This window comes from Rhinoraja longicauda, chromosome 29 (assembly GCF_053455715.1).
Source record: "Rhinoraja longicauda isolate Sanriku21f chromosome 29, sRhiLon1.1, whole genome shotgun sequence".
In the NCBI taxonomy this organism is placed as follows: domain Eukaryota; kingdom Metazoa; phylum Chordata; class Chondrichthyes; order Rajiformes; family Arhynchobatidae; genus Rhinoraja; species Rhinoraja longicauda.
The window spans coordinates 4,535,382-4,561,343 of NC_135981.1; the positions used below are offsets into that span (position 1 = coordinate 4,535,382).

At 48.5% G+C, this 25,962-nt stretch overlaps 1 protein-coding gene across 2 annotated transcripts in view; it reads right to left on the minus strand.

Moving 5' to 3' along the window:
- The window catches only part of LOC144607688 (plexin domain-containing protein 1-like), a 149,748-nt gene that overhangs the window by 89,717 nt on the left and 34,069 nt on the right, over positions 1–25,962 (minus strand). For both annotated transcript variants that reach the window (XM_078424697.1, XM_078424698.1), the window contains exons 3-5: positions 9,971–10,114; positions 7,599–7,668; positions 831–953 (exon numbers count right to left, since the gene is read on the minus strand). In XM_078424697.1, the coding sequence (XP_078280823.1) occupies positions 831–953; positions 7,599–7,668; positions 9,971–10,114 (337 nt within the window). The remainder of the gene's footprint in view (positions 1–830; positions 954–7,598; positions 7,669–9,970; positions 10,115–25,962) is intronic.

Here is a 25,962-nt window from a genome sequence, read left to right on the forward strand (position 1 = left end):
CATAACAATTTGTCCCAGCTGTAAGGAGCAGTGACAGATTCCAGGGCCTGAGTCATTATTTTTATGCTTCGGAAGGAAAAATAGGGGCCACATTCACTGGCGCGAGAGGCAGTGATATCATCGTGACTGAACAAAGAGACTGCCGTGTGAACGCAGGTGTGAGGATCACACAAACCCTCTTCCAATCTTTCATTTCACTGCACATTTATGTGTATGTGACAAATAAATTAACTATTGACTATTGACAATGGATTTTTGCAAATCCTGCCCCCCTCCTGTAGATCAATCCCCTAGGCGGATTGATCCATGCCTGACTTTGGTATTGGTGACCTGGTCTATGATCCATGCCTGGGTTTTGTAGTGTTATCTGTATTATGCTGCTGATTAAATTAGTTTAACTTCTATATAAGCGTTTTATTACAAATACAATGTAGAGAGCAAGTGATAAAACCTCTGCATGGCACACATCATGGTTACAACGTGAAACGAATTTAATCAGCAGCATAATACAGGTAACACTACAAAACCCAGGCAATAGACAATAGGTGCAGGAGTAGGCCATTCGGCTCTTTGAGCCAGCAGCGCCATTCAATGTGATCATGGCTGATCATTCACAATCAGTACCCCCGTTCCTGCCTTCTCCCCGTACCCCCATAAAGACGTGCAGGTTTGCAGGTTAAATGGCTTGGTGTAAATGTGAACATTGTCCCAAATGCAGGACAATGTGCGGGGGTCGCTGGTCGGTGCGGACTCGGTGGGCCGAAGGGCCTGTTTCCACGGTGCGTCTCTCAACTAAACTAAAGTAAAATTGGCAAAGGAACACAGCGTACCGTTGTCGAAGTATCTGACGGTGGAATTCCTGGAGTAGCTGGGATCAAAGTTGGCCATGAGAGGGGCGATGTACTGTGTGGCTGTCAACATCCGGTGGATCACATCCCCAGTGAAGATGAAACCTGAGGAAACAAGAAAATCATCAGACTCGGGCGCGCAGTTCTGGTCATTCCATTACAGGAAGGTTTTCCACACCAAGGGTGGTGGGCGTATGGTGCAAGCTGCCAGAGGAGGTAGTTGAGGCTGAGACTATCCCAACATCTAAGAAACATTTAGGCAGGTACATGCATAGGACAGTCTTGGAGAGATATGGACCAAACGCGGGCAGGCGGGACTAGTGTAGCTGGGATATGTTGGCCGGTTTGGGCCGAAGGGCCTGTTTCCACGCTGTGTCACTCTATGACTCTTTGTGGAAATTTTGGAGAGAGTGCAGAAGAGATTTTCAGAACTTTGGAGGTATTTATTCACAAAATGCTGGAGTAACTCAGCAGGTCAGGCAGCATCTCGGGAGAGAAGGAATGGGCGACGTTTCGGGTCGAGACCCTTCTGCTGACTGATCGGTCTGAAGAAGGGTCTTGACCCGAAACGTCACCCATTCCTTCTCTCCCGAGATGCTGCCTGACCTGCTGAGTTACTCCAGCATTTCATGAATAAACACCTTCGATTTGTACCAGCATCTGCAGTTATTTTCTTATACTTTCAGAACTTTGGAGACTAATTAGGGTGGCACGGTGGCGCAGCGGTAGAGTTGCTGCCTTACAGCGCTTACAGCGCCGGAGACCTGGGTTCCATCCCGACTACGGGTGCTGTCTGTACGGAGTTTGTACGTTTTCCCCGTGACTTGCGTGGGCTTTCTCCAGTTGCTCTGGTTTCCTCTCACATTCCAAAGATGTGCAAAGAGGTTACATGGCTTATGTAAATTGTCCCTGGTGTGTGTAGGATAAAACTGGTGTACATGGTGATCGCTGGTCATCGCAGACTCGGGCCAAAGGGCCTGCTTCCACGCTGTATCTAAACTAAACTCAACTAAACGAAGCTATAATAGTGACAGGAGCAGAATTAGGCCATTCGGCCCATCAAGTCTACTCCGCCATTCAATCATGGCTGATCTATCTCTTCCTCTCAACCCTCTTCTCCTGCCTTCTCCCCATAACCCCTGACACCCGTACCAATCAAGAATCTATCGATCTTTGCCTTAAAAATATCCATTGACTTGGTCTCCACAGTCGTCTGTGGCAATGAATTCCACAGATTCATCACAGATTCAACTTTGTGGTTTCCAGGAACCGAATTAAACAGTGAATGGAAGGAGAACTTCAAAGTCGCGGTCCATTCAGTCTGAAGAAGGGTCTCCACCTGATACATCCCCCATCTCTTCTCCCCGTGAGATGCTGCCTGTCCCGCTGAGTAACTCGTGCATGGGTGATTGACGGTCGGCGTGGATTCAGTGGACTGAAGGGGCCTGTTTCCTCGCTGTATCTCTAAACTAAACTAAACTAAACTCAGCTAAACTAAACTAAAACTTAGTTTTGTGTCTATTTTCAGAACAGCTAATGGAGCCTTTACTATGCAATATTCATTCATTCAAACTTTCGTAAAGCATACATTCACCAAATCACCTTCACTTTGGTTACCATGATAAACTCACGATGAGCAATTGTTAACAATGTTTAAAGGCCGTTGAATTATTCCTCCTGTTTCTTCCACAGACTCTACTTCTGCGGTATTATTCTTGTATTTATTCATCGAAACAAAAGTCCGATAAAACAGCTACTCTATTCCCACAGGAATATGTAGCATCCTTCAGCTTTTTTGTCAGAGAGCTACTGATCACACGTACTTAATTTAAACCATTCAACACTCAGTTGAAGGCAATTGTTGGTACAGTTGCTCAAATAGCACGGCATGCATAATTCTTGAAAGCTCACACAGAAGCACACTCTTATTTCCACGTTGTGAAAGCTAAAAACTGTTCTGCCAGACAGTCGGAATCTTTCTCCCGGTGTGGAAGCAGGCCCTTCGGCCCACCGAGTTCATGCCGACCATTGATCGCCTGTTTACATCAGCTCTATTTTATTCGACATTCTCCAGACACCGAGGTCAAATGATCTTCAAACCCGCACGTCTTTGGGGACGTGGAAGGAAATCGGAGCACCCAGAGGAAACCTACGCGGTCAGGGGGAGAACGTGCAAACTCCACACGTACAGCACCCCGATTCGGGATCGAACCTGGGTCTCCGGCGTTGTGCGGCAGTGAATCCACCAGCCGTGCCACTCTGCCATCCCGGTGACAATTTGACAATTAAACGCTGGGCATCATGGTGGCGCAGTGGTAGAGTTGCTGCCTTACAGCGAATGCAGCGCTGGAGACCCGGGTTCGATCCCGACTGTGGGTGCCGTCTGTACGGGGTTTGTACGTTCTCCCCGTGACCTGCGTGGATTTTCTCCGAGATCTTCGGTTTCCTCCCACACTCCAAAGACGTGCAGGTTTGTAGGATAATTGGCTTGGTAAATGTAAAGATTGTCTCGAGTGTGTGTAGGGTAGTGTTAATGTGTGTGGATCGCTGGTCGGCGTGGACTCGATGGGCCGAAGGGCCTGTTTCTGCGCTGTATCTCTAAACTAAACTAAACTATTGATTTCTCCATCCCTGGGAGATGTAAATGATGAGTAAGTTTTAGTTTAGTCTAGCTTAGTTTAGTTTAGTTTAGTTTAGAGATACAGCGAGGAAACAGGCCCCTTCGGCCCACTGAATCCATGCCGACTATCGATCACCTATATACTAGTTCTGTCCTAAACAAGAGGGAGAATTTACAGAAATCAATTAACCTACAAACCTGGTATTTATTCACAAAATGCTGGAGTAACTCAGCAGATCAGGCAGCATCTCAGGAAAGAAGGAATGTGTGACTTTAGATTCAGATTTAGATTTTAGATTTAGAGATACAGCGCGGAAACAGGCCCTTCGGCCCACCGAGTCCGCGCCGCCCAGCGATCCCCGCACATTAACACTATCCTACACCCACTAGGGACAGTTATTTATTTATTTATTTACATTTACCCAGTCAATTAACCTACAAACCTGTACGTCTTTGGAGTGTGGGAGGAAACCGAAGATCTCGGAGAAAACCCACGCAGGTCACGGGGAGAACGTACAAACTCCGTACAGACAGCGCCCGTAGTCAGGATCGAACCTGAGTCTGAAGAAGGGTCTCGACCCGAAACGTCACCCATTCCTTCTCTCCTGAGATGCTGCCTGACCTGCTGAGTTACTCCAGCATTTTGTGAATAAATACCTTCGATTTGTACCAGCATCTGCAGTTATTTTCTTACACTACCTATTTAACCAAAGACGTACAGGTTTGTAGGTTAATTGACTGGGTAAATGTAAAAATTGTCCCTAGTGTGTGTAGGATAGTGTTAATGTGCGGGGATCGCTGGGCGGTGCGGACTTGGTGGGCCGAAAAGGCCTGTTTCCGCGCTGTATCTGAAATATGAAAAAATAAATAAATATGAAACCTACAAGCCTGCAAGTCTTTGGAATGTGGGAGAAAACCCACGCGGTCACGGGGAGAACGTGCAAAATCCCTGCAGACAGCACCCAGTGGTCAGGATGGAACCCGGGTCTCTGGCGCTGTGAGGCAGCAACTCTACCGCTGCTCCATCGTGCCGCACTTTTGCACATTCACTACCGACACAGATGGGATTTTGGATTCCAGAGGAATCAAGGCCGCTGGAGAAGAAGCATCAAGACTTGTTCCATCAGTGAACTAATGCACTGAATACACTGCCTTCTGCAAAGCATTCTTTGATTCTGCAAAAGTTGATCAATTGCTGGGGTAATGAAAGGGTTGATGAGGCCTGGTAAACAAGAGCCCCGGGGGGGGGGGGGGGGGGGGGGGGGGGGGGGTGGGGGGGTTAGTGTTTAAGACCAGTGCACGAGAGACTTAAGAAACTTTAATTAGCCACAGTGAGTTGAGCTTGACTTATTTTAAGCACCAGTATATTTTTGTTCCCAAATCCAATTTCACAGCTTGACATGCCTCAGTGAGCACAATGCTAACGTGCAGTTTATCTGTGCAGAACATATTGCTTTAATGAGCCAATCCTGCTGTACACAACATGACCAGTTCCCAACAGCGCTCAATACAAGAATGTCATCAGGGCCGAGCCATGGGCCCCCAATTAGCCACCAGTGAAGAATCAAGATGGTGTACGTCACAGAGCAGAGGGCCACCACCCTCGATTCAAGCTACACGCTGTTCCCATTTAGTGTAAGAAAATAACTGCAGATGCTGGTACAAATCGAAGGTAGACACAAAATGCTGGAGTAACTCAGCGGGACAGGCAGCATCTCTGGAGAGAAGGAATGGGTGACGTTTTGGGTTGAGACCCTTCTTCATGCTGTTCCCGTTTAGTTCAGTTTAGAGATGCAGCAGCGGGGAATCAGGCCTCTCGGACCCACCGTGTCCGCGCCGACCCGTGATCCCCCGCACCATAAAGGCCCACCCTACACAGGCGATGTAGACCTCTAACGTGTCCAAACCCTTAATAATCTTATACGTTTCGATAAGATCCCCTCTCATCCTTCTAAATTCCAGTGTATTCAAGCCTAGTCGCTCCAGTCTTTCAACATATGACAGTCCCGCCATTCCGGGAATTAACCTGGTGAACCTACGCTGCACGCCCTGTACGGAGTTTGTACGTTCTCCCCGTGGCCTGCCTGGGTTTTCTCCGAGATCTTCGGTTTCCTCCCACGCTCCAAAGACGTACAGGTTTGTGGGTTAATTGGCTTGGTAAATGTAAACATTGTCCCTAGTGGGTGTAGGATAGTGTTAGTGTGCGGGGATCGCTGGTCGGCGCGGATCCGGCCTGTTTCCGTGCTGTATCTCTAAACTAAACTAAACTAAAGGGAACTAAAACTAAAAGGAAGCAGTCTCTCAGCCTCTACCCAGTCAAACCCTTTAGGAATTACCACTCACTTGTTGAGTTTATATCCAGCTCGGACGCTGGGATAGAATTCTCTCTCCTGCTCATGGCGGAAGGAGAGATGGATTTTGTTTTTGAAGTGGCCCGGATAAACAGCGGAGAAAGGAATAATCGATCAAATGGAAATGGAAAGCTGAAGAATAAATGCAAAGCCACCCTGTGTGTGGGGAGCCCTCTTTAGTGGAGTGAGATCAGATATCACTGTCATTGATAATTAGGTTTTCCATTGGCTTCTTTAAACCACACGGACAAGCTTGGGCATTTTATATACAGCCTGTACACTTGGCCAGTCTATCTCCCTGGTGTCCTGCAATCAAAATAGCCCCCCATTGCCTCCATCTACAATTCACACTGCTAAGGGAAAGTAGTCAACACACTCAAGGATCACTCATACTGTGGTCTAGTTTAGTTCAAATTGTCACGTGCACTGAGGCCCAGTGAAAAGGTTTTTTGTTGCGTGCTCTCCAGGGATCTTACTGAACAGCCTTCTGGTTTGGAGATGAAGGAGGGGATAATGGCAGAAACGAAGGCTTGATATTTTGTGGTCCTTTATTGGAAAGCCACTACCTCTCTTTGTGGACCAGGAAATTAGAAGGATGAGAGGAGATCTTATCGAAACGTATAAGATTATTAAGGGGTTGGACACGTTAAAGGCAGGAAACATGTTCCCAATGTTGGGGGAGTCCAGAACAAGGGGCCACAGTTTAAGAATAAGGGGTAGGCCATTTAGAACTGAGATGAGGAAAAACGTTTTCAGTCAGAGAGTTGTGAATCTGTGGAATTCTCTGCCTCAGAAGGCAGTGGAGGCCAATTCTCTGAATGCATTCAAGAGAGAGCTAAATAGAGCTGTTAAGGATAGCGGAGTCAGGGGGTATGGGGAGAAGGCAGGAACGGGGTACTGATTGAGAATGATCAGCCATGATCACATTGAATGGCGGTGCTGGCTCGAAGGGCCGAATGGCCTCCTCCTGCACCTATTGTCTATTGTCTAGGATGCTTTAGTTTAATTGACTTTTTAACCATTTGTGATACAACATTAGGAGTCAGGATGTTGTAATCAGGATGAGTTGTTTCTGCTCATAAGTTATAGGAGCAGAATTAGGCCATTCAGCCCATCATTCTGCCATTCAATCATGGCTGATCTATCTTTCCCTCTCAACCCCATTCACCTGCCTTTTATTAGTTTGGTTTAGTTTAGAGACACAGCGAGGAAACAGGCCCTTCGGCCCATGGAGTCCGCGCCGACCAGCGCACTAACGCTACTCTACGCACTCGAGGGACAATTTACTTTTTTTATACCAAGCCAATTAAGCTACCAACCTGCACGTCTTTGGAGTGTGGGGGAGGACACCGAATATCGCGGAGAAAACCCACGCGGTCACGGGGAGAACGTATAAAATCTGTACAGGCAAGCAGCCGTAGTCTGGATCGAACCTGGGTCTCTGGCGCTGTAAGGCAGTAGCTCTACCGCTGCACCACCCTGCCATCTCCCCATAACCCCTGACACCCATATCCGTGCCAATACCCGAATTGAGATCAAGGTTCCGGACAGAAACAAAATTGGAGCCCGTAACAGTGTTTTGGACCAGAGTGGTGTTTGCTCCCAGCTTACATTGGTCCACAGCAAAATTCACCCCGTGTTTACAGCATTCAGAAAGCTAGTTATTGGCTGAGGAGATTATAGTTAATATCCACTGCACCTGAGAGAGAAATTGTGACTCTTCGAAATGAACTCAATTGTGACAAAAGTGCTTCTTCTCTGGAAGCACAAGCCACTTACCTCCGGTTGCTATGGTAATCTGCCGCAAATAATGGCCATAGAAGGGGAAATCGAAGGACAGAATCAGTCTCTGTGGAGAAGAATAAAATGATGAGAATGTGGAACATCAGCACGATAAGGGAAAGGTCATGTGGAGAATGGTACCGAGTGCATGCTCCAGCGCATTGCATTAAACTACAGAACCCGCATCGATGGAAAAATGCCCAACTCACACTCAGCCGAGAGACTAAAAATGCCATGGACACAGCCCAGACCATCATGCAAACCAACCTCCCTTCCATTGACCCCCATCTACACCTCACGCTGCCTCGGCAAGGCCAGCAGCATCATCAAGGACCAGTCTCGCCCCGGTCACTTCCTCTTCTCCCCTCTCCCATCAGGCAAAAGGTACAGAAGTGTGAAAACGCACACCTCCAGATTCAGGGATAGTTTCTTCCCGGCTGTTATCAGGCAACTGAACCGTCCTCTCGCCAGCTAGAGAGCGGTCCTGATCTACTATCTACAATCACTGGAGACCCAGGGGCTACCTTCGATCGGACTTTACTGGATTTTATCTTGCACGTTATTCCTTTCATCACGTATCTGTACACTGTGGACGGCTCGACTGTGATCGTGTATTGTCTTTCCGCTAGCACGCAACAAAAGCTTTTCACTGTACCTCGGTACGCGTGACAATAAACTAAACCCAAACTCAAGCAGCCAGGTACCAGAGCAAGAGGGGGAGGTTCAGATGGTCCTGATGTAGGTTGTTGGCTATTCCCCCACAGATGCCGCCTGGCCCACCGAGTCCGCGCCGACCAGTGATCCCCACACGCTAACACACTAGAGACAATTTATAATTTTGCCAAGCCAATGAGCCTACACACCTGCACATCGTTGGAGTGTGGGAAGAAACCGGAGCTCCCGGAGAAAACCCACGCAGGTCACAAGGAGAATGTACAAACTCCGTAAGGACAGCGCCTGTGGTCGGGATTAAACCCGGGTCTCTGGCGCTGTAAGCGCTGTAAGGCAGCAACTCTACCGCTGCGCCACCGTGACCGCCCAGTTCATCCAGCGGCTTGCTGTCTCTTGTGTGTGCGTCAAATGTTCCTGTCCACCTCTGATAGTGCCTACCTGTAGTACAGGATGGCTAAACCTCTTGGGGCCTCCAGGAGTTTGAGTAATCCTCTGGACACTAATGGAACAATCCAGGAGAGGGAGGAAACGTCAAAGGATTCACAAGGAACTGCAGATGCTGATTTACAACAAAAAAAGACACAAAGTGCTGGAGTAACTCAACGGGTCAGGCCGAATCTAAGAACATGGAGAGGTGACATTTTGGGTTGGGATTTGTCTGAAGAAGCATCTCGACCCAAAATGTCACCAGTCCATGTTCTCCAGAGATGCCACCTGGCCCACTGAGTTACCCCAGCACTTTGTCTCTCATCTTGTCAAGAAGTGTTTCTTTTAGGCATCTTCTTTGAAATCTTTTGATCAGATACTTCCACTGCAGCACCCATCCACTTGTGTCCTACGTGTGGGCGTGCCTTCCGGGGCCGGATTGGCCTCACCAGTCACTCCCGGACCCACAGTCACCAATCCTCCAACTGAAAGTGAAGTCATGGTCATCTTCCAACCCGAAGGACGAACAGCAACAACACATTCCAAAGACGTGTCTTTGTAGGTTATTTGGCCTCTGTAAAATTGCCACTAATTTGCATGGCGTGACTGGAAAAGTGGGATAACATGGAACAGGTCCAAAAGGGATTGCTGTAATCTTGACCAAAACACAAAGCTCAGCGAGTCAGGCAGCATCGCTGGAGGACATGGATAGACGACGTTTCTGGTCGGGACTCTTGTTCAGACTCCCTCTAAAGGTCCTCACACAATACGTCACCTTTCCATGTCCTCCAGAAATGTTATTTCAGCACTTTGTGTTTTAGCGTGGGTGGGTGATCGATGATCATCGTGGGACTGAAGGCCCTGTTTCCATGCAGTATCTCCAAACGAAACTAAACTAAAAGCAGAAATAAAAAAACCTGGAGCTTATGGGCGGCACAGTGGCGCAGCGGTAGAGTTGCTGCCTTACAGCGAATGCAGCGCCGGAGACCCGGGTGCGATCCCGACTACGGGCGCCGTCTGTACGAAGTTTGTACGTTCTCCCCGTGACCTGCGTGGGCTTTCTCCGAGATCGTTGGTTTCCTCCCACACTCCAAAGACGAGCAGGTTTGTAGGTTAATTGGCTGGGCAAATGTAAACATTGTCCCGTGTGAGTGCAGGATAGTGTGTTAGTGTGCGGGGATCGCTGGTCGGCGCAGACCCGGTGGGCCGAAAGGGCCTGTTTCCGCGCTGTATCTCTAAACCAAAGTCAAGACTAAGCTAAATAAGTTTACCGAGGCCTGCCGGTGGGTGTTGGACAGAATGCCGTGCACCTTCACTTTATCCTTGTCCATCTTTGTGAAGTCGACCCAGAGATCTCTCGTTCTGGGATCACTTGCTCCAAAGCTCCGGGATGTGTAATACTTGTGGTAATCTTCCTGTAAGACAAGGACACAGGTTACAGCCACAAAGCCCCGTCACTGCTGGAAGCTTCCCAAACCAATCCATCTCCTGAGGTCACAACCACTTCAACGGCACAAAGTCCTGCCAGGGAGCAAAAAATCAGTCTGAAGAAGGGTCCCGACCCCGAAACGTCGCCCATTCCTTCTTCCCAGAGATGCTGCCTGTCCTGCTGAGTTACTCCAGCATTTCGTGTCTCCAAAGAGGTGTGGGTTCTACACCTTGGGAAGAATATATCGGCTTTGGAAATGAGTGCGCGTAGATTTACTAGGAAAATAACTGCTGATGCTGGTTCAGATTTAGATTTAGATTTAGAGATACAGCAAAGAAACAGGCCCTTCGGCCCACTGAGCCCGCGCCGCCCAGCGATCCCCGCACACTAACACTATCCTACACCCACTAGGGACAATTTTTACATTTACCCAGCCAATTAACCTACATACCTGTACGTCTTTGGAGTGTGGGAGGAAACCGAAGATCTCGGAGAAAACCCACGCAGGTCACGGGGAGAACGTACAAACTCCGTACAGACGGCGCCCGTAGTCAGGATCGAACCTGAGTCTCCGGCGCTGCATTCGCTGTAAGGCAGCAACTCTACCGCTGCGCCACCGTGCCGCCTTCCACAGATTAACAACCCTCTGAGTAAAGAAGTTCCTCCTCACCTCCTTTCTAAAAGAGAGCCCTTTGATTCTGAGGCTGTGCCCTCTGGTCCTAGACTCTCCCACCAGTGGAAACATCCTCTCCACATCCACTCTATCCATGCCTTTCATTATTCTGTAAGTTTCAATAAGGTCCCCCCTCATCCTTCTAAACTCCAGTGAGTACAGGCCCTGTGCCGACAAACGCTCATCATATGCTAACCCACTTATTCCTGGGATCAGTCTTGTAAGCCTCCTCTGGAGCACCCCTTCAGAACGTAACAGGGCCGCAACTTCACAGTTAACTGCACGAATACCCAACGCGTTGAGAGTTTCGAACAACAAGCATGCAAATGGTGGGAAAGGCTTCACACTGGTGACGGGTGCTGTCGGCAAACATGAATTCTCTGCATTTCTTTCTGCATTGCTTAACGAAAGCACAAGGGAGATTTCGCAACATTGAAATGTGAAGCAAACATGTGAGAGAGAGGTGGTGAGTCGGGTCTGGGGAATTTTAATGTGTAGGGCAGAGGCAGAGAGAGGAACAAATGGTGCGTCAGTCTGAAGAAGGGTCTCGACCCGAAACGTCACCCATTCCTTCTCTCCCGAGATGCTGCCTGACCCGCTGAGTTACTCCAGCATTTTGTGAATAAATACCTTCGATTTGTACCAGATGCAGTTATCTTCTTATACAGACCTGTTATAAACCTGATTTTTAATTCTGGAGAAAAAGGATGGGTGATGTTTCGGGTTCGGTCTCTTTCGAAGTAGGTTTAAGGTGAGGGGGGTAAGATTTAATAGGGACATGAGGGGCAACTTTCTCAGATGAGGTACGTGGAATAAACCGCCAGAGGAAGTCGTTGAGGCAGGTACTAAAACAACATTTCGTAGACATTTGGACAGGTACAAGGATAGGAAAGGTTTAGTAGGTTGTGGGCCAAACGCGGGCAGGTGGGGCTAGTGTAGATGGGACATCTTGGTTGGCCGGATGGGACATCTTGGTTGGCAGGGGGAAATTGGGCTGAGGGGCCTGTTTCCGTGCTACGTGACTCTATGGCTCTTCGGAGGTGACCATTGGTGAGTCAAAGGTTGCAGATGGTGGAGGAATCTAATTGGGCTCCTCCCCAATGCCTGATGTGGAGCTCAGTTTTAAGTTGTTTGGAAGGCGGGGGCAGTGAAAGATCAAGTATTGAAACTTCCAGGAATAAAATCAGAGTTGCTAAACCTTTAAACAAGAGATCAAATCTAAAGAGAGAGAGAGAGAGAATGAAGAATTTGTGCAAGAAAGAAAGTAAGGAAAGAGTTTGGGGAAACAAAATGTCGGAACTGGATTCGGGGCGGCACGGTGGCGCAGCTGTTAGAACAGTTGCCTCTTAGCACCAGAGTCCCAGGTTGGATCCTGACCTTGAGTACTGTCTGTGCAGAGTTTGCACGTTCTCTCTGTGACGGGGTGCATTTTCTGAATCACCGGCTCCTACGTTAGTCAGATGTTAATTCTGTCGAGATTCTGCGCATTGGAGGTCACACCCGAGCAGGAATATCCAAATGATTTGAGTTACGAACCCTTTCCAATCACTGCAAGGGTGACAACGCAGACAAAATGTGCACGAAGGAACTGCAGATGCTGGTTTAAACCAAAGATAGACACATCATGCTGGAGTAACTCAGCGGGACGGGCAGCATCTCTGGAGAGAAGGAATGAGTGACTGAAGAAGGCTCTCGCCCCGAAATGTCACATAGAAACATAGAAAATAGGTGCAGGAGTAGGCCATTCGGCCCTTCGAGCCTGCACCGCCATTCAATATGATCATGGCTGATCATCCAGCTCAGTATCCCGTACCTGCCTTCTCTCCATACCCCCTGATCCCTTTAGCCACAAGGGCCACATCTAACTCCCTCTTAAATATAGCCAATGAACTGGCCTCAACTACCTTCTGTGGCAGAGAATTCCACAGACTCACCACTCTCTGTGTGAGTGTGTCACCCATTCCTTCTCTCCAGAGAGGCTGCCTGACCCGCTGAGTTACTCCAGCATTTTGTGTCTACCTTCGGTTTAAACCAGCGTCTGCAGTTCCTTCCTGCACATCAAGATTCACACAGCTGGGATGTCAGCTGCCCAAACGAGGTGCTGCTCCCCCAACTTGTGTTGTTGGACCTCACTCGAATGACGAACTTAGTTCAAGGTGAATATTGGTTATTCACTGCTCAGTGTAACAGACAGTAAATAGCCTACGGCATGTTTAATGCCACTAATTCAATAGAGTGGTTTATTTGATTGATTCTTTGAAAAACTAATCAAACTTTTCTATTTTATGAGTTTGCATTCTGCACTTGATTGACTGACTGCCTTATCAATCCAAGTCAGCCATCTTCAAATTCTATTAGTGGACCGGACATTTAAAGTGCCTAGGAGAATTTAAGGTAATAGAAGCCTTCTCTGTCGTATTAAACCACTTGACCAACTGCAGCTGAAAATCAAAAATTGGTCCTTGATACAGTTGGGCATTGTGCCACGCTTCAGGTCACAAGTGATAGGAGGAGAATTAGGCCATTCAGCCCATCAAGTCTACTCTGCCATTCAATCATAGCTGATCCATCTCTCCCTCCTAGCCCCATTCTCATGCCTTCTCCCCAAAACCCCTGACACCCGCACTAATCAAGAATCCATCTATCTCTGCCTTAACAATTACCATTGACTTGGCCTCCACAGCCTTCTGTGGCAAAGAATTCCACAGATTCACCGCCCTCTGACTAAAGAAGTTCCTCCTCATCTCCTTCCGAAAGGAACGTCCTTAAATTCTGAGGCTACGACCTCTAGTCCTAGACTCTCCCACTAGTGGAAACATCCTCTCCACATCCACCCTGTCCAAGCCTGTCACTAATCGGTGAGTTAACGCACAGTTAACGTGCCTGATCGCAGTAAACGCACAGCACACGATCACTGTTTATTCAGCTCCAATTTGGAAGGTGTTCGTTTCAAATGTCTGTTCTTTAATAGGGGACTGTAATATTTTTTTTTCTCTGGGGTGATCTGCCAATACTAATAGCCCTGGTGGATTGTGGAAATGTGGCTCCCACATTTTAAGAGGCTGAAAACCTCCAGTCAACTCTTTCCACCGTTCTTGATGGAGCACAGGCCTTTGGGCTGATATTCGACACGAGGTCACTTCGTTCTTTCCATACCCTGCCAGCACATCTGCTCACTGTGCCTGTAGTCCATCAGTCTCGCTTCTCCACTTCATGCCTTGTGCTGTCCCACACTTCCTCGTTGAACCAAGATCGGCCCCAAGAAATGATGCCAGGACCTGAGGACCTGAGGTAGAAGGAGGGGATGGGCAGGCCTGGACTTTATTCCTTGGAGACCGAGGATATCCAGGGCCTAAGCTAATGGAAGAGATTAGGCAAGCTAACCTAAAGAGCTAACCTTCAAGAGAGAGTTGGACATAACTCCGAGGGCTAACGGAATCAAGGGATATGTGGAGAAAGCAGGAACGGGGCACTGATTTTGGATGATCCGCCATGATCATATTGCTGGCTCGAAGGGCCAAATGGCCTACTCCTGCACCTATTTTCTATGTTTCTATATTTCTAAATCAGCCTACAAACCTGCGCGTGTTTGTGATGTGGTAGGAAACTGGACCACCCGGAGGAAACTCAAGCTCATATAGAGAGCGCGCAAATTCTTCGGCGTGCAGGAGCACGAGGGGTGATCTTACAGAGGTGTATACGATCATGGGGGGAATAGATAGGGTGAATACTCAGAGTCCCTTGCCCAGAATCAAGAATCAGAGGACATAGGTTTAAACCAAAGATGGACACAAAGTTCTAGAGGCCCAGGCAGCATCTCTGGAGAAAAAGGAGGATGGGTGATGTTTTGGGTTCGGTCTCTTTCGACATAGGTTTGTAAGGGGAAGAGGGGAAAGAATTAATAAGGACTTGAGGGGCAACTTTGTCACACAGAGGGTGGTGGGTACGTGGAACAAACCACCAGAGGAAGTAGTTGAGGCAGCTACTACAACAACATTTAGTAGACATTTGGACAGGTACAAGGATAGGAAAGGTTTAGTAGGTGGGCCAAATGCAGGCAGGTGGGACTAGTGTAGATGAGACATCTTGGTTAGCAGGGGCAAATTGGGCTGAAGGGCCTGTTTCCGTGCTGCATGACTCTATGGCTCTTCGGAGGTGACCATTGGTGGGTCAAAGGTTGCAGATGGTGGAGGAATCTAAAACAGCTCCTCCTAGGGTTGCCAACTATCTCACTCCCAAATAAGGGACAAGGTGACGTCACCGCCCCGTGCCCCACGTGACCTCACCCAGCCAGCGGCCACGTGCTCGCGCTCCACCAATGGTGGCCTCCCGACCCGGGAGGCAGGTTACTACGCAACCTCCGTTAGGCGACACCTACACTGTCCAGACCTACAGTGGCCCCCGGGCCTACAGAGTTCGGACCTACAGCGTCCGGGCCTACACCGACCGGGTCTACACCGTCCGGGCCTACAGTGTTCGGGCCTACAGCGTCCGGGCCTACAGCGTCTGGGCCTACAGCATCCGGGCCTACAGCATCCGGGCGTACAGCGACCGGGCCTACAGCGTCCGGGCCTACAGCATCCGGGCCTACAGAATTCATGCAAGAAAGAAAGTAAGGAAGGAGTTTGGGGGAACAAAACATAGGAACTGGATTAGAGGCGGCACAGTGGCGCAGCTGTTAGAACAGTTGCTTCACAGCACCAGAGTCCCAGGTTATGTTTGATCCTGACCTTGAGTACTGTCTTTGCAGAGTTTGCACGTTCTCCCTGTGACGGCGTGGATTTTCTCCAGGCGTTCCGTATTCCTCCCACATCCCAAAGACATGCGGGTTTGTCGGTTAATTGGCCCTCTGTAAAATTGCCCCTACTGTTTAGGGAGCGGATGAGAAAGTGGGATAACATAGCACTAGTGTGAATGGATGATCGATGGTCAGCGTGGGCTTGGTGGGCCCTAGGGCCTGTTACTGTGATGTGTCTGCAAACTAAACTAAACTTATTGTCAGAGAAAGCAGTTGAAACTGCAGGACAGAATCTGTAAGAGTGATCTGAAAAATTGCTTCTATATTCCACGACTATTTTGGTCAGCTGTACTATTTATTTCTTGTCTCTGCTCAATAGAACACTCTTTTGCCAAACGAGATGTGATTCACAGAGGCACAGCGGTATAGTCTGAGGGTCACCAATGAGGTAGACAGTAGGTCAGGACTGCTCCCTGGTTGTGGTAGGATGGTTCAGTAGCCTGATAACAGCCGGGAAGAAACTGTCCCTGAATCTAGTGGTGTGTGTTTTCACACTTCTGTACCTTTTGCCCGATGGGAGAGGGGAGAAGAGGGAGTGGCCGGGGTGCGACTCGTCCTTGATTACATGCAAAGTACTTAAAAGGTGATTGACGATGAACTGTCCCCAGAATGTTTCTCTCGAGTGAGTCATCTCGGACGAGGCCCAGACTGAGAATGTAGGGTTGGCTATTTAGGCTGAAGATGATTCAAAAGATTCTTCACCCAGAGGGTAATGAACCTTTGAAATGCTAAACGTCAGAAAGGTTGTGGAGGCTCATTAGCTCAATGCATTCAAAATCAATAGATCTCTGGACCTGACGGTGTTGAAGGGAAGTGGGAACAGAGATGGAGAGTGGTGGCTGATGTAGAGCAGCAGAGATCTTGAGGAACGGTGGGACTACTCCACTCCTTATCAGAGAGGATTCTAAATCAGGGTTGAGGCAGGTCTACATTCAAGGAGTCCATGAACTCAGTATGGCTCACTCCACTAAACCCCACTCGCCAATTTGCCTACGTATACATGTGCATATACACACACGCGCGCACACCACACACATACAAATACACACATATACACAACACATGCACATGCACACACACGTACATACACATGCACACACATACACACACATGCACACACACGTACATACACATGCACACACACAAACACACAACGTGCACGCACACATACATGCAAACGCACGCCACACTGCACATACACACACCTGTAAAACACATACATACAGACACATATACTCACAAACCCCACGCATGCACAAATACATGCAAACGCACGCCACACTGCACCCATACACGCCTGTAAAACACATACATACAGACACATATACTCACAAACCCCACGCATGCACAAATACATGCAAACACATGCCACACTGCACACACACACCTGTAAAATACATACATACAAACACACATACTCACACACAACATCACACACAACACCACACACACCTATAAAAACACATACACACAAGCACACATACACAAAGACAAACACATAAGTGCACATAAAACACGCACACACACACGCAAACACACACCACATATACACACACCGATAAAAATACACATACACACACATGCACACACACGCACACACACACACACACACACACACACACACACACACACACACACACACACACACACACACACACACACACACACACACACACACACACACACAGTTCACAAAGTACAGGAACACCATTCGATAAAGGACATCACTGCCCATTTTTGAGTCATATATAAGGTAATATTTTGGGCATATTTTTACCTTTGTTCCCATTTCCAGCAGAGCTGCCCATTGAAACACTAGACTGGGCAGGTCCAGTCACCATTTGTCTTCACGCCAATGTTGTTCTGTAATAGATTCTGTGCGCGGGGTGAAATCATCAGCCCATTCATTACATTGCAGCAGAAATTGTAGATTACAAACTACAACCATTTTAATAGTTGACGTGAGTAATCGGGCAGATGTAGCCGCTCTTAATGATGCAAGACGCCATTGTTTGATCCAATAAGTCAAACATGAAGTACATCTTTAGGCTTTAGAGATAGAGTGGGGAAACAGGCCCTTCGGCCCACCGAGTCAGTCCGCACCAGCCAGCGATCCCCCCTTACACTGGCACTACCCTACACACTAGGGACATTTTACAATTTTACTGAAGCCTATTAACCTGCAAACCTGCATGTCTTTGGAGTGTGGGAGGAAACTGAAGATCTCGGAGAAAACCCACGCAGGTCACGGGGAGAACGTACAAACTCCGTACAGTCAGCGCCCGTGGTCAGGATCGATCCCGGGTCTCCGGCGCTGTGAGGCAGCAACTCTACCGCTGCGCCACCGTGTCGCGCCATCTCGCTGGAGGTGATGAACTCAATACGGTTTAAAGTAACAGAAGTTCTCATGTGCTGAGAACTCTTGCTGCTAACGACGTGCGCTGACAAAGGGCCGCTGAGTGAATTATGACCTTGTTTCTCTCTCTCTCTCCCTCTCTCTCTCTCTCTTGCACAACCTGCTGAGTGTTCACAGCGATCTTAATAAGTGTTTCTCTATAAGTGTCAAACTTCCCAATGGAGTGACAAAATGCAATCAATGAATAAGTCCAAGAGCCAGCATGACTTCGAGCAAAAAAACAGGTCGTTTGGAAACCACTTAAGTATGCCTCAGTCAGAATATAGCTCTCGTTTTTAGTTTTAGAGATACAGCATGGAAACAGGCCCTTCGGCCCACTGAGTCCATGCTGACCACCGATCATCTATTCATACTAGTTTAGTTTAGACAATAGACAATAGACAATAGGTGCAGGAGTAGGCCATTCGGCCCTTCGAGCCAGCACAGCCATTCAATGTGATCATGGCTGATCATTCTCAATCAGTACCCCGTTCCTGCCTTCTCCCCATACCCCCTGACTCCGCTATTCTTAGGGGCTCTATCTAACTCTCTCTTGAATGCATTCAGAGAATTGGCCTCCACTGCCTTCTGAGGCAGAGAATTCCACAGATTTACAACTCTCTGACTGAAAAGGTTTTTCCTCATAGTTTAGTTTACAGATACAGCACGGAAATAGGCCCTTCGGCCCACCCTGGCAGCGCCGACCAGCGATCCCTCCGCACTGTAGCACTATCCCACGCAGTAGAGACGATTTGCAATCTTTACCAAAGCCAATTAACGTACAGACCTGTACGTCTTTGGAGAGTGGGAGGAAACTGGAGTACCCGGAGAAAACCCATTCTATGTTGTTATCCCACTCTCTCATCCGCTCCCGACAGAGTAGGGGTAATTTACAGAGTCCAATCGATCTACAAAACTGCACGTCTTTGAGATGTGGGAGGAAATCGGAGCACCCGGAGGAAACCCTTGTGGTCACGGGGAGAATGTACAAACTCGACACAGGTCAGGATCGAACCAGGGGCTCTGGTGCTGTGAGGTAGCGGCTCTACCCACTGCGCCACTGTGCCGCCCCTAATATTTTGGCTCATTGTAATGCTGTATTGTCTTTCTGCTCACTGGATAGCACGCAACAAAAGCTTTTCACTGTACCTCGGTACACTGCCACAGAAGGCAGTGGAGGCCAATGCACTGGAGGTTTTCACGAGAGAGTTAGATTTAGCTCTTAGGGCTAACGGAATCGAGGGATATGGGGACTGATTTTGGATGATCAGCCATGATCATATTGAATGGCGGTGCTGGCTCGAAGGGCTGAATGGCCTACTCCTGCACCTATTTTCTTTGTTTCGATGTTTCAATGGTACACGTGACAATAAACTAAACTGCAAACTGTAGGTATCACAAAATACTGGAGTAACTCAGCAGATCAGGCAGCATCTCAGGAGAGAAGGAATGGGTGACGTTTCGGGTCTTCAGTCTGAAGAAGGGTCTCGACCCGAAACGTCACCCGTTCCTTCTCTTCTGAGATGCTGCCTGACCCGCTGAGTTTCTCCGGCATTTTGTGATGCCTTTGATTTGTACCAGCATCTGCAGTTATTTTTCTACACAAACTGTAAACTGTGATCGATGGTCGGCGAGGACTCGATGGGCCGAAAGGCCTGTTTGCCTGCTGTGTCTTTCAATCGATGGAACCCTGTTTCCAGTGCGGAGAGAACTTCAAAAGCTCATGCTGCACTGGATCGCGAGATTCACCTCGTCTCAGAGTAAAACGTATTTTTAAACAGTGACCTAATTCTAGTCTCTCCCACAAGGGAAACCTTCTCTCCACATCCCCCTCAATACAGAAGATCTAAATTGAGATATGTTAAGGTGGTTAAATGTTTCAAATGGGCTAGATTATTTCTTCCGATGCCAGGAGCCCAGAACACAAAGGATCGTAGCACTAGAAGTAGGACAGTTGAGCAAAATTGGAGGAACAGCATCTCTTATATAGCTTGGGCAGCTCACAGCCCAATGGTACGAATATTTCTAAAGGGGCTGCTCCTTGCTTTAAAGGGGCTGCACTTTTCACCCACCATCCTCATCTGTGGACACCCTGTGCGTAGGGGAGAGGGCAGGGCCAAAGATGTCCTGGTTGGGTTGCTCCTGGGCCTGGCCAAGCTGGCCATCCGCGACTCACGGCGCCAGGCGGAAGAGGGCTCTGCCCGAGCCAACTGCCTGCCCCTTTTCCGGGGTTACATCCGTGCCCGGGTGGTGTTGGAGAGGGACCACACACTGTCCACGGGCACCCTGGGGGGATCTCCGGGACCGCTGGGCACCGCGGGGGATTGGATGTATCCTGGATGGGGATTGTAATATAATTGTATAATAGTTTCAATTGGTATATTTGTTTGTATAGTATTCTGGTAGTTGGTTCTGTTTTGGTTTTATTGTATTGTACATATTATTTTAATATTTGAATAGATATTTTTGATTTATAAAAAAAAAGTACGAATATTGATCTCTCTAACTTTAAATAACCCCGGCATTCCCTCTCTCTCCATCTCTCCCCCACCCAAGTTGCACCAGCATCTCGTTTACACCCAACAAACCGCTGACAATGTGTAATGGGGAACTGCAGATGCTGGTTTGAACTGAAGATAGACACAAATGCTGGAGTAACTCAGCGGGACAGGCAGCATCTCTGGAGAGAAGGAATGGGTGACGTTTCGGGTCGATAAGAGAGGTCTCGACCCGAAACGTCACCCGTTCCTTCTCTCCAGAGATGCCGCCTGTCCCGCTGAGTTACTCCATCATTTTGTGTCTATAAACAGCTAACATTGGCCTGTTTCCTTTATCATCGTCACTTTTTTGCATCTCTTTCATTCATTGTTCTATATCTCTCTGCATCATCATCTATATCTCTCATTTCCCTTTACCCTGACTAGTCTGAAGAAGGGTCTCGACCCGAAACGTCACCCGTTCCTTCTCACCAGGAATGCCAGCTGACCCGCTGAGTTACTCCAGCATTTTGTGTCTGTCTTCGGTTTAAACCAGCATCTGCAGTTCCTTCCTGCACAGTTGAGTAAATGCTTCACACTGCTTCACACAAGGGAAAGACGACTGCTTGGGTCTCAGTCAAAGGCAGCACAGGCTGGAGATCACGGGAAAACTTTAACAACTATTAAATTAGCTAAGTTTTAGCTCCGTTAATTATGACAATTATCACTTTGTTCACTGAAGCTTGATGTGCTTGCAGAAGGACACAAAGTGCTGGAGTAACTCAGGCAGCATCTCTGGAGAACGTGGATTGGTGACGTTTCTGGTTGGGACTCTTCTTCAGACTAAAGAATGGTCCCTGCACAAAATGTGTAGGAAAATAACTGCAGACGCTGGTTCAAATTGAAGGTCAACACAAAATGCTGGAGTAACTCAGCGGGTCAGGCAGCATCTCAGGAGAGAAGGAATGGGTGGCATTTCGGGTCGAGACCCTTCTTCAGTCTGATCAGTCCGAAGGGTCTCGGCCCGAAACGTCACCCATTCCTTCTCTCCTGAGATGCTGCCTGACCCGCCGAGTTACGCCAACATTTTGTGTCCCTGCACAAAACATCACCAATCCTTGTACTCCAGAGTTGGAAAGGGACTCAATCCAAAACGTCACCAATCCATGTTCTCCAGAGATGCTGCCTGACCCGCTGAGTTACTCCAGCAATTTGTGTCACAGCTGCACCACTGAGATGAACCAGTTACAACCCAGGCTGGATTTCAGTTCAGTTCAGTTTCCTTTATCGTCACGTGTACCAACGTACAGTGAAAAGCTTTTGCTGCGTTCTAACCAGTCAGCAGAAAGGCAGCATGCGATTACAATCGGGCCATTTACAGTGTGCAGGTGATACATGATAAGGGAATAACGTTCAGTGCAAGGTAAAGCCAGCAAAGTCCGAGCAAGGATAGTCCGAGGGTCACCGAAGAGGTGGAGAGTGGTTCATCACTACTCTCTGGTTGTGTGGTGGGATGGTTCAGTTGCCTGACAACAGCTGGAAAGAATCTGCCCATGAATCTGGAGGTGTGCGAGATGTTTTCGGACATTCTGAGAGAGGGAAAGGTGTGTAAAACTTTAATCATTGAACGCAGTGCTGGCTGGCTGCTGTGAATCTCGAGACCCTGCTGAATCTTTAATCACCTCAGGTATCAAGAAAATTGCCAACTTTCTCCACTTGCTGTTGGCAGCTATTTTTAGACACTGCTTTCAGAGTATCAAGTGAATTAGGGAGAATCTCAAACGAGGAGATCCCTAAAGTCATCTCTGGTGGTCGGAGAAAAATAGCTATTGTTTCCAGATGGATCGAAACTCATCCTTGTTTCAATGAGCTCAAGGGCCAAGGGAAGAGAGCATTACAGTTGCCGTATGTACCGGCGATAGAACAACAAGACTCCTACTTGCTGCTGCTAACCAGGCCCATTGAGGCAATCACGCAAAGATAAATAGATAACAATCGCTATAAATTTATAGCCATACTACCCGATGATCATAATAGTGCAAAGATTAATGTCCGTAGAGCAACCAACGACATGGGCATTGAAGGTCGGTGTTGCTGAGGCTAGTGTTGTTCGAGGGATGTTGTTTAGGTCTTAAGGTCATTAGGAATAGGAGTAGAATTAGGCCATTAGGCCCATCAAGTCTACTCCGCCAGAGCACCAAGGCACATTCCTTGTATATGCACATACTTGGCCAATAAACTTATTAATTAATTAATTCATTCATTCATTCATTCAATCATGGCTCCCTCCTCGCCCCATTCTCCTGCCTTCTCCCCGTAACCCCTGACACCCGTACTAACCCCATTGCTGGAAAGCACCATGGCTTGGTTCTTGAAGGCAGCGGAGGCCAATTCACTGAATGCATTCAAGAGAGAGCTAGATAGAGGTCTTAAGGATAGCGGAGTCAGGGGGTATGGGGAGAAGGCAGGAACGGGGTACTGATTGAGAATGATCAGCCATGATCACATTGAATGGTGGTGCTGGCTCGAAGGGCCGAATGGCCTCCTCCTGCACCTATTGTCTATTGAACCTGGTGGTCGTGGTTTTCAAACCACTGTACTTTCTTTCCTGGGTGTTGTGGGTCCTTGATCATATTGGCTGTCTTTAGGAGGCAGTGCCTCCTCCCCATCGCTTTGACGGTGGGGAGGTCAGTGCCTGCGATGGACCGGCCAGTGTCAAACACTCTCTGCGGCCCCCTTTGCCCCAGGGCATTTCGTTGATGAACGGCTCACAACGCTGTGGTGTGTTTTAAAAAAATATTAAAATTTGACCAAAAATAATTTCAATCAACTATTTACGGAAATACGCACAAAAAACACAAACAAACCCATCACCAATAATACAAAGTATATTCTCAAATAGTCAAATCATTATGTCCCCATCCTTATTTAGGATGCATTCCAACCTCCCGCGGTGCCCAGCGGTCCCGGAAATCCCCCAACGTGCCCGTGGACAGCGCGTAGTCCCTCTCTAACGCCACCCGGGCGCGGACGTAACCCCCGGAGAAGGGGCAGGCAGCCGGCTCGGGCAGAGCCCTCTTCCGCCTGGCGCCAACGGGGGTGGCGTTTGGGGGAGAGAGTGTGTCCAGTCATCAGACTGCGGGAAGGTGAAAATAATAATGAGCTGGCGAGAGTTGTGTGTGGTTTCACGCGGAAGGGCGGTGGGTACACGGATCGAGCTGCCAGAGGGGGCAGGTACTGTAACAACAATGGGGTGGCACGGTGGCGCGGCGGTAGAGTTGCTGCCTTACAGCACTTAGACAATAGACAATAGACAATAGGTGCAGGAGGAGGCCATTCGGCCCTTCGAGCCAGCACCGCCATTCAATGTGATCATGGCTGATCATTCTCAATCAGTACCCCGTTCCTGCCTTCTCCCCATACCCCCTGACTCCGCTATCCTTAAGAGCTCTATCTAGCTCTCTCTTGAATGCATTCAGAGAATTGGCCTCCACTGCCTTCTGAGGCAGAGAATTCCACAGATTCACAACTCTCTGACTGAAAAGGTTTTTCCTCGTCTCAGTTTTAAATGGCCTACCACTTATTCTTAAACTGTGGCCCCTTGTTCTGGACTCCCCCAACATTGGGAACATGTTTCCTGCCTCTAACGTGTCCAACCTCTTAATAATCTTATACGTTTCGATAAGATCTCCTCTCATCCTTCTAAATTCCAGTGTAAAATTACAGCGCTATTTAAAACAAAAATTGGGCCGGTACATGACTTAGAAAAGGTTTGGAGGGAGGTAGGCCAAACGCAGGCAAGTGGGACTAGTGTAGATGGGGCATGTTGGTTGGCGTGGGCAAATTGGACCGAAGGGCCTGTTTGCACGCTGTAAGATTCTACGAGTCGAGGTGCTTTACCAAGTAATTACTCAATCAGACTCCTGCACAAGATGGGCCTGTTTCCATGCTGAGTGACTCTGATGTTATTCCCAAAACAAGTGGCTTGTAAAACATAGAAACATAGAAAAATAGGTGCAGTAGGCCATTCGGCCCTTCGTGCCAGCACCACCATTCAATGTGATCATGGCTGATCATCTACAATCAGTACCCCGCTCCTGCTTTCTCCCCATATCCCTTGATTCCTTTAGCCCTAAGAGCTAAATCTAACTCTCTCTTCAAAACATCCAGTGAATTGGCCTCCACTGCCTTCTGTGGCAGCGAAATCCACAGATTCAAAACTCTCTGGGTGAAGAAATGTTTCCTCATCTCAGTCCTAACCTTGTAGGTTAATTGGCCTCTGTAAATTGCCCCTTGGGCTTAAGGAGTGGATGAGAAAGTAGGATAACATGAAACTAGTGTGAGTGGGTGATCGACAGTCGGTGTGGACTTGATGTGCTGCAGGGGCTGTTTCCATCAGCAGCTTTCAATCAATCAATCAGGCAAAAATGGTTCCATTTAAATACAACTCACCCGATATTTGGTTTAGTTTAGAGATTCGGCGCGGAAACAGGTCCTTCGGCCCATCGGGTCCGCACCTACCAGCGATCCCCGCACATTAATACTATCCTACACACACTAGGGACAATTTTACAATTATACCCAAGCCAATTAGCCTACACACCGACGGCACGGTGGCGCAGCGGTAGAGTTGCTGCCTTACAGCGAATGCAGCGCCGGACACTCAGGTTCGATCCTGACTACGGGCGCCGTCTGTACGGAGTTTGTACGTTCTCCCCGTGACCTGCGTGGGTTTTCTCCGAGATCTTCGGTTTCCTCCCACACTCCAAAGACGTACAGGTATGTAGGTTAATTGACTGGGTAAATGTAAAAATTGTTCCTAGTGGGTGTAGGATAGTGTTAATGTGCGGGGATCGCTGGGAGGCGCGGACTCGGTGGGCCGAAGGGCCTGTTTCCGCGCTGTATCTCTAAATCTAAAAAAATCTAAACCTGTACCTCTTTGGAGTGTGGGAGGAAACCGGAGCACCCGGGGAAAACCCACGCAGGTCACGGGGAGAACGTACAAACTCCGCACAGACAGCGCCCGCAGTAAGGATCGAGCCTGGCGCTGGAAGGCAGCAACTCTACCGCTACTGCTGCCCTGACTCTGATGTAATCCCACAGAAGTGCGGTTTGCAGGTTTATTGGCCTCTGTAAATTGCGGAAGTGATGTGAAAGTGGGATAACATTGCGAGTGGATGTGAAAGTGGGATAACATGGAGCTGGCGTGAACGTGTGATCGATGGCAAGCGTAGACTCTGGGGCGTGTTTCCATTGTGTAGCTTTCAAACAACAAAACAGGCAGAAAATTGTTCCATTTACAGACGACCTCACCTGACGTTGGAACTCTCAAATGGTTAATGCAAAGCAAGGCAGCCCAGGAGTTTTCATCAGAGGGGTCTGCCCGAGCCGGCTGCCTGCCCCCTTTACCGGGGTTAAGTCCGTGCCCGGGTGGTGTTAGAGAGGGACTGTGCGCTGTCCACGGGCACCCTGGGGGATGTCAGGGACCACT